This window comes from Schistocerca cancellata, chromosome 7, assembly GCF_023864275.1.
Source record: "Schistocerca cancellata isolate TAMUIC-IGC-003103 chromosome 7, iqSchCanc2.1, whole genome shotgun sequence".
Taxonomy (NCBI): domain Eukaryota; kingdom Metazoa; phylum Arthropoda; class Insecta; order Orthoptera; family Acrididae; genus Schistocerca; species Schistocerca cancellata.
The window spans coordinates 409,755,265-409,768,341 of record NC_064632.1 but is presented as its reverse complement, the minus strand read 5'-3'; the positions used below and the strand labels follow the sequence as shown (position 1 = coordinate 409,768,341).

Genomic DNA, 13,077 nt, shown 5'->3' with positions numbered 1-13,077 from the left:
CACTAAATATTACGCATCAATGTTGCAGCTCATTTATTTATTTTCTTTTATGTCTATTTCATATGAGACATGGCAAGAATGGAGAAGTGATGTATAGGCAAAAGCTTCTCTAGTACAGAAGGAAACACAGAAAACAGGAGGAGGACTAAGTACAAAAGCTAAGCTCCTGACCTGTCTCAGGGGGTGGCCTCTTGTCTTCTTGGGTCCGTGCTTTGTTTCTGGACATGAAGAAGTACCAGACACCTTAATCATAGCATGTCAGGTATTGGTGTACTTTCTTTGGTCTCTAGCAAGACATGTGGATGCCAATGTCTCTGAGCCTAGTTTCATAAGCCATTTCGCAAGATACTTGTACAGTTACTACCTTCATTCCTGTAAAGATCAGTGAGTGTTTCAAAGATTTCCTAAATTCAACTAATGTAATTCTGTATTGCAGGACACCCAAAATTACTCATATGATTAAGATACAATGGAAATGGGTGAATGTGTTGTCCTTCCACTGGAAGGACCGGCCATAATTTCTGCATTGGATATTTCATCAGACAATGTATCACCAGCTCTGACTACAAAATATTTGGCTTCACCATAAGAATGTATGCTCTATATATCAGGGTTCATTCCTGCTTCACATGTAACTGAATCTTCGTGTGCTACAACTGTGAAGAAGTGCAAACATAGTACCAATGTCATTATCGCCTAAAGTTAATCTGCAGAAGTTAATCGTTTTTTAATATTTCGATCTTGTAATTTATATTATTTTGGTAAATGTAGGTGGTACAGCTGCCAAAGATGATTATCCTCAGGTAGACATCACCAGACAACAGTTGATATGGATGCAGGAGCAAAACACCATCAGCCGTGCACAGCTTCAGTGTGAAGAACGCAGAACTGTTGCCATTGAAAATACAGGTGAGGCATTTGTAGGAGCAGCTGGGGTGTTTGTATGAGCCACGAAGGAGTAAATTTCAAATAAATTTCAATGTTTTGATTTTTCCCCAGCTTATTTATTGTTTAACTGTTGTATGTTCTTCCAGACTGGAGGAGTACCTGAGGCATAGGAGAGACAATGAGTAGTGTAAACAGCGAAATTTGATTTGAATTATATTACATTCTAATCAGACATTGAAATCGAAGCAAGCACTGAAGCATAATTAAAAATTCATGTCAGTGATGCAAACTACATATTCATGCTTTTATACAAATTTATTAAATCATGTTTGTACAAATTTGACTCAGACTTTCATTACAGTACTCATGAAACAATACTTTCACTAAAATACAGAGGAAATTGTAACATGCTGACTTGCTTTTAAAAGATAATTTGTCTTGATTGAGGAAATAAATTCTTATCTACAGAGTTAACATCATTTTCATTACATAAAAATCAAAGATGGTTACCTCACAGTGTCTGTTACCTCACAGTGTCTGTTACTTTAACTGGGGACAAGCTTACTGAAAGGTAAATTGGTTACTGTGCTGAAACGGTTTATGTGGGATGCGAATTTCACACAGACTGCAGCACAGATATAAAACAAACATTTCTATCACACAGTAAATTAACCACAGGAGGAAATTCATGGGGATTCTACTGTAATAAAAGAAATTCCATGTTTCTGAAAATTTGAGACAAATACTATCTTTGGTAATGTGAATGGGCCCTGCGAGGGTTGTAGGGTCCACCAGGTGGAAGTGTGGGTAATCTGGCAATAATTCCCGCTCTGACAACTCGAGCCTCCTGCAGCAATCTGTCTCTTGCGTGGCCTTCATTCACCACTGGTGGTGGCTCATCTTCATCACTGCTGCTGTCACTGTGATCTGCTTCAGATTGAGGCAGAGGAATATGGACAGTCACACATTTGTTGTGCAAAACTGCACATGCATTTGTAATGAAGCCTGCTTTCACTGGGTTGTACTCCAGTACTCTGTGTTTATTTAAACACCTGAATCTGTTGCGTAGGTGTCCTATTGTCTTCTTCACAATGCTTCTAGCTATCATGTGGGCTTGATTAAAACTGGCTTCTCTGCTGTTAGGTAGAGGATCAGTTACTGGTATATGGAGCCACGGTTCATTAGGGTATCCAGAATCCCCTATTGAAAAAATAAATCATAAAAATATGATAAATATGTGCAAATAATTGTAACTTCCATTAGGTTGTATTACAGCAAAAAAAAGATAGCATTTAATATTTCTTTGTAGTTACCTAATAACCAGCATTCTTCTCCTCCTCTATATAACTCTTCTATTTTCGATCTGAGTGCAGAACTGGCCCACACAAAGGAGTCACTCGATGACCCAGGGAATCGTGCCAAGATATTTATGATCATCATGTCCGAGTCACATGCCTGCAAAGTATAAATGACAAAGCAGCGAACTAGAAATATTGTTGTCATTTGTATGTGCAGCAACTCAAGGTTTCAAATCTTAGTACTTACCACTTGAACATTCAGGGAATGTGTGCCATGCCTGTTCACATACTGCTCTTCGTGAACATCAGGAGCTGCAATATTTACATGAGCTCCATCCACATACCCAATGACACCATGAATGGATGAGCATCTGAAGTTCCTGTAACATGTCATTTATTTCTAAAACAGTAGCTTTTAGTGTAAGGAAACAATGTTCACCACAAAAGGTGGTACAATATATGCAGTACCTTTGCATAATATGAAACCTATCTTCTCGTGTATCAGGAAAGGGGACACCAGCCCTCAGAATTGCAGGCACATTAAGAGCCTTCACAACTTCATCAATGCACCTTGAAACGCTTGGCTGACTCATGGCAGCTACATTGTCAGCCCCTACCCCCTTTTGAACAGACCCATGTCCCAAGAAGTGAAGAGTTGTCAAAACCTAGAGGAAAAAAAGTAACAAATGCATTTAATGACTGATTGGGTATGTTTAATTGATTTAATCATTTCAGGATTTGCTAAACAAATGCACCTTCAAGTGCAGAGGAATGGCTGTAGTTCTTTGATGGCCTTTCATGTACGGCCGCAGTTCCTCAACCAAATTACAGACCACCTCCCGACTCAGTCTGTATTTCGCCATGAAGTTGCTCTCGGGCATTTCAAATGGATTCATCTCGTCCCTCAGGTTACGTTGCCATATTGCATGGTGCCGCATTCCATTGAGCTGACGTGTCCACCTTCGATGCTCTTGCCTCCTCCTTAAGAGTAACATGCGCACCATGTCCACTTCCATGAGTCTCAGCTGAAATGCATAGAAATTTTTACCCTGACCACATGTTTCCATGCAGGCATAATAATGATAGGGTATTTGACTGTGTTCTGAAAATTGCCATAAATGCTGTTTATGTCATTTTATTCTCATCCACATAGATACCTTGTATTGGATTTTGCATTTCAGACAATGAGTTAGGAATAGTGTGTAGTACCACATTGTACAAATATATCTATAAAAACACCCCAAAATTTGTTTCAGGCAGTGTCAAAGAATAAGAAGATGCAGAGAATGTGGTTGTAACTTGCTCCTACATATCAAAATGATGAAGTAGCCTACTTTCCTATATTATACATCAACAATTTGGGTCTTAAAAAACAAAATTTTAAAAAATGCATTTTTGAGAACTCCTGCAGTTCATCGAAGTTTATAACATGTATCAGACAAATCAAAATGTTTCTCATATGGTGGTATAGTCTAAAAATATTATGGCAGGGATCTTTCATTCTGTTTACCGTTTTTAAGGACTCAATAGCAGAAAGATGGTTGCTGCCAGTTTCATTTGCAATAATTTAAGCTGTGATCTTAAATTCCTGCCTAACACCAAACTCAGAAATCACTATGCATTTGGAAAAAATGGTGAATAGGCTACTTTCCAGTATTAAAAATATTGTTCAGTTTGCTGTTATTCTGATTCACTATAACATTTAAATAGCCTTTACAGTCAATATTCTCACAAAATGTCTGTTATTTTTATGTAATTAAAGCTTAAAAAGCATTAAATGTCAAGATCCAGTCACATGTTCAAAAATGCACTGTTTTGGCTGATGCTCTGGTGACATCACACACTAGGAGTAAGACGAAGCTATACTTGTCTTATAGGACCGTTAGCCAAAGTTACGAGGTTTTTACGTACTTTTACTGCAAATAGTTCAGCTATTTAGTGACAGAACACACAATTACAAGTTTTAAGTAACAATAGAAAGGAATTTTGTGAATTATGACAGTGGAAGCCTCCTTTATGTTCCACCCATTTACAGACGCAATATGTGGGATGACTGACATTATTTTTCCTGCTCCCTGCAATGTCATTAAACTTGCTCAAAACTAAAGAATGGCAGATCTTTTGCAAATGGGTCTGTATATAATAACTAGATTGTGAACTATGACTCATGAGCTATGATCCAAAGCCCAACAAAATTATTCTTGGCAAAACTTGGTGCTGATTTCTTTTGTAGAAGGTACTCAGCAGAGATACTGCATCTGGCAGGCATTCCATGCCGCAACAGTTAGCAGATATGACTGTAGTTAAAGAGGTTACATGTTTGAATCATGGAAGAGTCATATTTTTAAATGTTTTACATAAAGTACGACAACAGGGTTAGCAAGAACTGATCGTAGCAGTTGTTTCGATTGTGGGATGTATTATATATAGTTTCACATTAGTCCTAGTTTGAAAAACGGACAACTTAGGATAAATGTATTTACTTTATGTACAAACAATTCAATGTTTTGGAAGTCATTGCTAGTAGTAAAGATACCACTATACGCCCACGATATGCAGGGCGATTGGGTTATACGGAGAGAGATGAAGCGTGTACAACATGCAGGTGACATAAATGTAAGGGCTGAGATGCTTGTGAGTGAAAACTAATGTCAGCATCTGAAGCAGACTTACTTCATCTTTATGTAAGATGATGAAACTGCAAAAGTTTAAACAACAAGGATCCTAGCTAGGTAGCACAAAGATAAAAAAAAATTGTTCCTAATAAAGTAAAAAGTGTGTGGTCACATTAACTAGAAAGTATCTTTTTGAATGTGACATGTGTGAACAGTGACTGCAAATGTCAGCAAATGTAAACAGCAAGGAAGACACAGTAATATGCTGTTTCTGATTGGTGTGGTGAAGTTTTGTAATTGTGATTTGGTTTTCATATGAGAGGACTGTCGAGTCATTTTACAAATAAGTTAAAATGTTTTTTCGTGTCAGATTAGAACCAGCAATTTATGGACATCCATTTTATAAAATTCAGCGGTTTACCACTCTAACAACTGAGCTACCGAATGATTGAGGTGTCATTAGTTAAAATGACAATTTTCACTTGGAGTTTAATTTTGTTGCGTGATACTATCCTTTGTTGTAACAGTGGGAGAGCATGTCTTGGAAGTAAGTTAATGTTAACTTCACAGTGCAACAAATTTTTAATTAAGTTAGTGAAATTGTGCGTCAACGTGATGGCAACTTGCTAGTACAGTGCAACCAAATTTTATGCATCTTCTCATTCTCTGGAACACTTAAAAACAGCTTTTAAGGAATTTTTGTAGATATACTTGCACAGTATGGTACTACACACCAGTTATAATCCATTTTCCGACATTGAAATTCCTAAACAAAGCATCACTGTGAATTAGGATTATGATGGTAGGAGCAGCGAGCTAGCCAGTGACGTCACAGGAATCACGACTCGAAGGGAGCGTTTTAGGGCGCGTTCAAATTATTTGAATTTCATTTCCATTTTATAAAAAAATAGTGAAAGTCAAGAGGAAAAAAGGTATGTTCGGAGCATAAAATAACATAAATAATCATTTAAGACAATTTTCAGAAGCCAGTCAAATATCCTGTTCTCTGTGACAAGAAAAAATATAAATGTCACAGTCAGCTATTTCACTCAGCAATCTCATCTTTTGTGTTTTTAAACATACATGAGTCGCAAAATCAAAGGTATTCATTACTAAGGAAGCAAGCTCTTACATGTAAATAACAATCAATGTTGCAGAAAAATACTTTACTTTCATGAGTAAGAAAGTGTCAGAATGCGTTTAAAAAAAAAAAAAAGAAATTACACCCAGTTGGATGCAGAGGAAAAAATATATTACACCCAGTTGGACACAAACCCATGTCCTTTATCACCACAGTCTTTTGGCTTGACCAGTTGGCCATGATAAACAATATATACCAGTTGCTCTATTTCTGCTGAATTTAATGGAGAGGAACACTTAATGATGTGGCTGTAAACCACAAATGCATTAAATTTTACAAAATTTCGGCTCTCAGGCTTTCCATAATTCCTTTCCATAGCTACTTGAAAGTTGCAAATGTGTTTAGATAGTTAAAAACTATACCATTTGTGGGAAAGTCACAAGTAATTTCAGCTAAAAGTCAGGTAATATACGTAAGCAGAGCCAATGTCTCAAAATTTAATGATTTTTAAACTCTTAATTACATAAAAATAACAGGTATTTTGTGAGAATATTGACCAAATATGTTTTCTGATATTATAATCATTCACAGTAACAACAATACAAACCACATTTCTAACAAAAGAAAACAATCTGTTATGAACCCACTAATGGGTCCTAGTGATTCTTCAGTAAAATATAATCAATAAATATGAACCTAAAAACCACTCAATATTTCTAAAATAACAAATTCTAACTGTAAACAAATCACAATGAACTGAATGAGTGGCGATACCGAAACCTAACCACCTCTCGGTACAGTCATCAGAAAATTGGCAGGCGGACCGATCAGTAACAGGTCTCAGAAGCTTACAGAATAGCAACTTTGACCAACAAACCGAAAATGATGCCACTACCAAGGCTAACCTACTGCACTGACCAGAATGAACGACAAGAATAGGGCCCCACCCCCTTCAAACAACGTCTTAAGGATTAATGTAAATGATATTACATTGATTTTACTGATAATGCATAACTGTCAACCAGTGCTCAAATACAAACTCAATATGATTACAGGTGTTGCTTCTGAAAAAGATGCAGGCTCTGCGACACAACAACAATGGCCACCATCTAACAATTTACTGCTGACCTATGTACAAGATTCGGCATCAAGTGCAGCAGGGCTGGTTGGAATAAACATGAACAGTAATATTACCCCTGCACCAACCACATTGCAAACACTATTTGCAAATAGGACTGCCATGTATGATGGAACACAGAGTGCAAAATAAAATGCATGGTCCAGATGCAATTACCAGATACGCAACTGCGCTCAGTGCTCCTCAGTACTTCATCAGTTACACAATTTTACAAGACAGCATCAGGACAACCACGACTAGGTCATAATTCAGTTCATACTCGGTATGCAATCCAATCTGCCACTGTTCTGGCCAAAATCAGCACTGTGATTAGCAACAGAAGAACATGTGTTTACTTCATTGCAAACTTTGCATGACAACCTTTGATTTGTGATTTTGCCACCTATCACAGAATGCAGACATTATCAACAATGTCATCCTCACACCACCCAAATGAAATAAATATGAATTGTCAAAAATCTGCCTTGCTTTATCACTTGTCACGCACCCCAGAACAACCAATGAAACAGGCAATCAATGATGAACAACTCACCACCAAGACAAAACCCTAACTCTGACACCAGCTGCAGATACTACTCGATGCGAACCTCATTCCAGACACTGTATTACATATTCTATGGATCGTCAAGCTTCTGCCGCAGCTACAATTCACCATGGCTGCTCGAGAAGGCAGAGTCACTAGGGAAGATGCTGAACCTCGGAGACAGATTGTTCACTGTGCTAAAGCGTAGACAACACATCAGTTCTGTGGATAACAATATGACTTGCAGTGTTAGATCTCAATCAAACACAACACATGCCGAACCACTCCGAAAGCTCACGACGGTGACGTCACTGCCCCTAGTCAGGACACCATCCTGCACAGCACATACACCACTGCTCTTGCAGATGGCAATGACATTCCAATTGCCACCACTGCATCAAAGTCCCCAAAATGTTGATATTGTGTCCTGTTTGGTAGTATCATACAACTACCAGCCTCCCTGCAGCTACCTAAACTGCAAAAGCGAGCCTCAATAGGCAAAGCACCCCATGCCGACACATCAACCCACCAATGTCCACAATGTGTGCAGCAAACGTTCCATGCGTCACACCCACCACTGGATGGAAAACTGTTTTGGCTCAAAGCATATGTAAATATTTCCTCGTCAGTATTGGGGTCAGACATCAATTTAGAACTGAAGGACACAAATGCAACACTATCAGGCACAAAATCCCTACAACTTCATGCCACAAATTTCACCTTGCATAGAACCACTAACTGTACCTTGAAACTAAGTTCACATCAACAATTTCCATGGATTCCATACGTTACCGATGTGAGTGAACCAGTAGTAGGCATCAACTTCCTATGGCACTGATGCCTTTGCCAGATTTAAAAAATGCAGTGCTAATATGTCATGATACGAGATGACTAATCCCACGGTTGTTTGCCTCGCTGCCTCCTTGTCCATCGAAAACTAGCTAGTGCCCTGCTGAGCATTAGAATGATGAGGACACACGTTCTAACACACTAAGGGAGAGCTTTCAATGACGGAGTACCTAATGATGACATAGCAGCTTTATCTGGACATCCGCAAAGTATTGGATGCACTCCACACTGACAACTCAGAACTATACTCATGCATACACAATGTGTCTGCTGTATTCATGTGCATGAGCAATACTACAGTCTTTCGCTCACACAGCCAAGGTTGGCACTACATTCACCATAACCACTTTGACTGACCATGTCTCACTGTCACTACATAAGTCAATGACTGCAAGCACACCACGTCAAACACAGATCAGTATGGCACACTCTGCCTTATCTCTCAGCAAATCAAGTAAATGTACCATCCCCTCAGACAACCAGACACAAATGAAAGTTAAAAAATGCACCATCCCTAATGGTATATTGCATCGAATTCTCAAAACTCCTGCTCCACCATAAATCACATCGGCTGGTATTGACACAATTGTGGTCTGCAAGGTGGTGGTCAATGAACTATTACCATCAGGGATAGTCTGCCTTTGGACAGCTCATGGGCTTCCACAATACAAACTGTACCAAAAACTGACAGTTCTGTGAGACACTGCCATGATTACACAGCTTCGAACAATACCCAGCTGTAAACCAATTCGTTATATTCAAGATCTAAAACACACATTAGCAGGCACCATTACTTTCAGCATCTTGATTGCATGAAAGCTTACCTCAAGATACTTATTAGCGCAAACAACATCTCTAAGACCACAATAATCAGACCATTTGGACTTTTTGCTTCCTATTCATGCCTTACAGACTAAAGAAAGCTGCTCAAACTTGGCAGCAGTTCACTGATGAAGTTCTCTTCAAATTTGACTGTTGTTAACATTTATCTTTATGATATAACAGTATTCTCCGCCATCCCACATGATCATGAATGGCATATGGAACCAATTCTCACTGCCCTATAAGATGCGGGCAAGGTCATATATGAGGATACATCACAATTGTGGAAGGGCAAAGTGAGCTTTCTCTCACACATACTAAATGTCACAGTGATCAAACCCACCTCACTTCACACTCATTAAGCAGTTACCACCTCTGCAGAATTACCATGACCCGTGACACTTCCTAGGCATCATAAATTTTTATCAGTGTCTCCTGTCACAGATGGCAGTGACAGAGACACACCCCCACCCCTCACTGAACTCTAACCGTGCCTAACACACAAGGAAGAAAAAGGCAAGAAGCATTTAAACTAGCTGAAGAATTCCTCCCAAAAGCGAACACTTTGGCCCACCCAGTACCCAATGCACAGCTGACTGTCACAACTGACACGAGTGATTCAGCCATTGGAGCTGTCTTACAATAAGATGTGGCAGGTGAAGCACAACTGCTTGGCTTCTCAAAAAAAATCCACGGCCTTGCAGTCAAAATGGACCATGTGCAATTGTAAATTACTCACTGTCTACACAGAAGTCAGATGTTTTAAAGAAGATATTGAAGTAAGAAGACATATTATTATCTGTAAGGATCGCAAGCCACATGCAGACACCATATAGCACCCCTCCAAAGGCATTAGTCCTTGTTGCTTCAGTCATTTCGAACTTACTGCGCAATATATGACAGGTGTCCTCTACATGGTGCCTACAGCACCGTTGTAGACTACCTCTCATAGATCCATATTATTTCTCTGCAACCAGACTACAACAAAACTAGTAGAAGAGCAGATGCCATGAGCATTAAAGACTTACTTAACACTGATTCCCCCAATCTCTGCATAAAGAAGACTGTAGCCAACATCAGTTTACAGGAAGAACAAACACTTGATGAAATCTTATATAGGTGCTTCACTTGCTGATATATCAAGTGTCCAACAGTAAAGAAAATATAGGAATTCGACAGGCATAGAAAACTTTAAGGCTGACACTATCTTGTCAGTCCATGTAAGAAGAGTTCAAATGATACAATGTCCCTGCTGGCATACTGTTGAACACTTAAGAGTCCCAGGCCAAAGGAGGATGTGTGCTGTCCAGGGCAGTGGCTAAGTCCTTGGTGCAGCATTGGTTAAACATCTTCTGGTTGCTGGCTGCGATAGAACTGCTGTCTGGGGCTTGTAGGCCATCACAAATAGCCATCTCACAGATGGATACTTGCGGGCCTATTTTAGGCACATGACACGGCAAATGCATGAAGAAGTGAGGTTTGCAATTACTTCTATTGTTGCCATGTACACCACCTGGTGGCCTGGCCAGAATGCTGTTGATGCCTTATACCAGCCTGGTTGCAGATTTCTTGGATTGCAAAGCCCTGTGTCGTCTGAACCATACGGGCTGAACTTGCTGCAACCTGCATGATTTATATGTTGTGCACATTGTCACTGCCACCTGCTGTCTAGGACACCGTGGCATGTATGACCATGTATCAGTCCTCAGAGTAAAGGGCTTGTGGCGCAGTGAACAAAACCATCAAAGTGCCACTCATGTGCCAAGGACTGTGGATGGAAGCCTTGCCATGGGTGCTATTAGGCATTTGAACGGCATTCAAGGAAGACCTACACAGATCACTAGTGGAAATCTTGTATGGAGAATCACTCACACTCCCAGCAGAGTATGCTCTACCAACCCAGCCTCTTGAACAAGCAGATTTTCCAGTATTGATCTAAGGATGGAGAGCCCCATCAATTGTAAGCAGATGCCACCGCCTATCCCCCATACCAGTCCAAAAGTTTTCGCGCATAAGGCACTGAGTAACAGTGAATTCATAGTACTGCAGGACAATACGATCTGGCCAACTTTACAACCATCCTACTCAGGCCATATTAAAATGGGACACACACACATCCAAAATTTTGCTTAACAGAAAAGCAATGACAGTCTCATAATGCCATCTAAAACCATTGCCGACTCTCTGCAAACACACCGTTGTATGTGACACAGACCCAAATGAAACGGACAATGATCCATGCGGATGTTTACTTCTCAACATGCAGACGGCCAGAGTGCAAATAGTGGAGCTCTTGGAATGAGAGGATATTTGGCAAATGGACTTATCTGCCTGCCCCCTCCCCCTTCCCAACTTAGATCCCACTGAGCATGTGTGAGACGCATTGAGGAGACATACTGCCACACATCTGCATGTACCAACAACCATCAGGCAGTTGTCAACTGGGCTGGAGTAGTAATAGAATGCCCTACCACAAGAACTCTTCATCAACCCTATGGCCAACATGCAAAGCAGGTTGCAAAGCATGCATTGCTGTCCATAGCAATGACACACACTATTAAGAACCATGCACCATCTTTTTGTAATGTGTATAGGACCATAATGAGTTGTGGTGACTTCAGTCTAATTATTGTTTTTGAATAAAAGTGTAAGCTCTCTTTGTCTCATTGCATATCTCTTTCAACTACCTTCCATATTATACTGTAGCATTTCTTTCTATGTAGGGTGCTAGTTTCATCAAGCAATGTTACTTGACAGTGGCACATCATATGAGAGTTACTTTAAACCTCGAGTTTTGCTTAGCAGTTTGGTTTCATATGCACATTAACATTGTTCTAAGTGAAACCTTTCATGTCTGCATTCATATGCTTTCCTACAATGGCTCATTGCTGAAGAGATCACAGCTATGCATTTTTTGCCTCATGACTGATTCTTGTGAATATGAGTAACTAGAGGAGGATATTATGGCTATTATGATATCTACAGAAGGAAAGCTCTTCCTCTTTTTATCAGTTTAGCCACACAGATAAAACTGGATATTCCTGCTATTGTTAACCCAGTCTTAGATATGTGAAAGAGATCAGTATAGTTCCTAATTATTTTCTTAGTCTAGTTTGGAGTAACTAATTTAGAACATATTAGGGCAAGGCTTCACAGTCATGATCTCATGCTCTGTGAGCAGGCAGTAAGTGCAGGCCCACGAGCACCAGTTACCCTCTACATCCCTCCATCAACTTATCATCATGTAAGAAGGGTGACCCTTGTAGGAACTTGAGAGGAGATACTGTATATTTTTCTGGATAATTCTGCATGCAGAAATGTGTAAGTCACTGTAAATGAGATTTCACTGCTACAAATGGAACGAATAAACTAAAAATGCAATGCTGCCACATCATTTCATTATTAAGAAGATATTTATTTCTCATACTCTCAATCAGATATTATACATTTAATAACTTTCAATCACCTCTTGTACTCTCAATCTCCTTGTGCTTTTTCCCTTTTACAAGAGCATTCAGGGGTCCGCATTGTAGATGTTGCGTTGAAATCACCGTTAAGCAAATCTTTACTGAGTGTCATACACAGCACGCTCTTCATCAATGGTGTTCAACAGCTGCACAAACAGAGCAATTTACAAACATGTCTTATTGTTAAAAAATCCACATTACAAGTAAGTTTCTCCTTAGAAATGTTCAAGGTCTGATAATGCTCCAAGTATCAATACATCTGTTACAATAGGATTGCCTCACACAATTGTTTATTATAAAACAAGACTTGCATTAGAAATAGAATACATGTTAATGATTCTTTTGAATAACTTGTATAATGTTGCATCGGTGATTAATTATGGAAATGTGTTTTTA

General features: G+C 39.3%; 1 protein-coding gene across 5 annotated transcripts in view; it reads right to left on the bottom strand.

The window, feature by feature from the left end:
- Nucleotides 1–1,184: 1,184 nt before the first annotated feature.
- LOC126092132 (iron-sulfur protein NUBPL) overlaps nt 1,185–13,077 on the bottom strand; it is a 30,686-nt gene continuing 18,793 nt past the window's right edge. For 3 of the 5 annotated variants that reach the window (XM_049907583.1, XM_049907582.1, XM_049907584.1), the window contains 6 exons: nt 12,681–12,827; nt 2,942–3,211; nt 2,655–2,851; nt 2,434–2,566; nt 2,202–2,343; nt 1,185–2,088 (listed from right to left, as the gene is read on the bottom strand). In XM_049907583.1, coding sequence (XP_049763540.1) covers nt 1,634–2,088; nt 2,202–2,343; nt 2,434–2,566; nt 2,655–2,851; nt 2,942–3,202 — 1,188 coding nt within the window. In that variant the 5' untranslated portion in view covers nt 3,203–3,211; nt 12,681–12,827 and the 3' untranslated portion in view covers nt 1,185–1,633. The remainder of the gene's footprint in view (nt 2,089–2,201; nt 2,344–2,433; nt 2,567–2,654; nt 2,852–2,941; nt 3,212–12,680; nt 12,828–13,077) is intronic. The other 2 variants (XM_049907581.1, XM_049907585.1) reach the window with 1 other exon arrangement.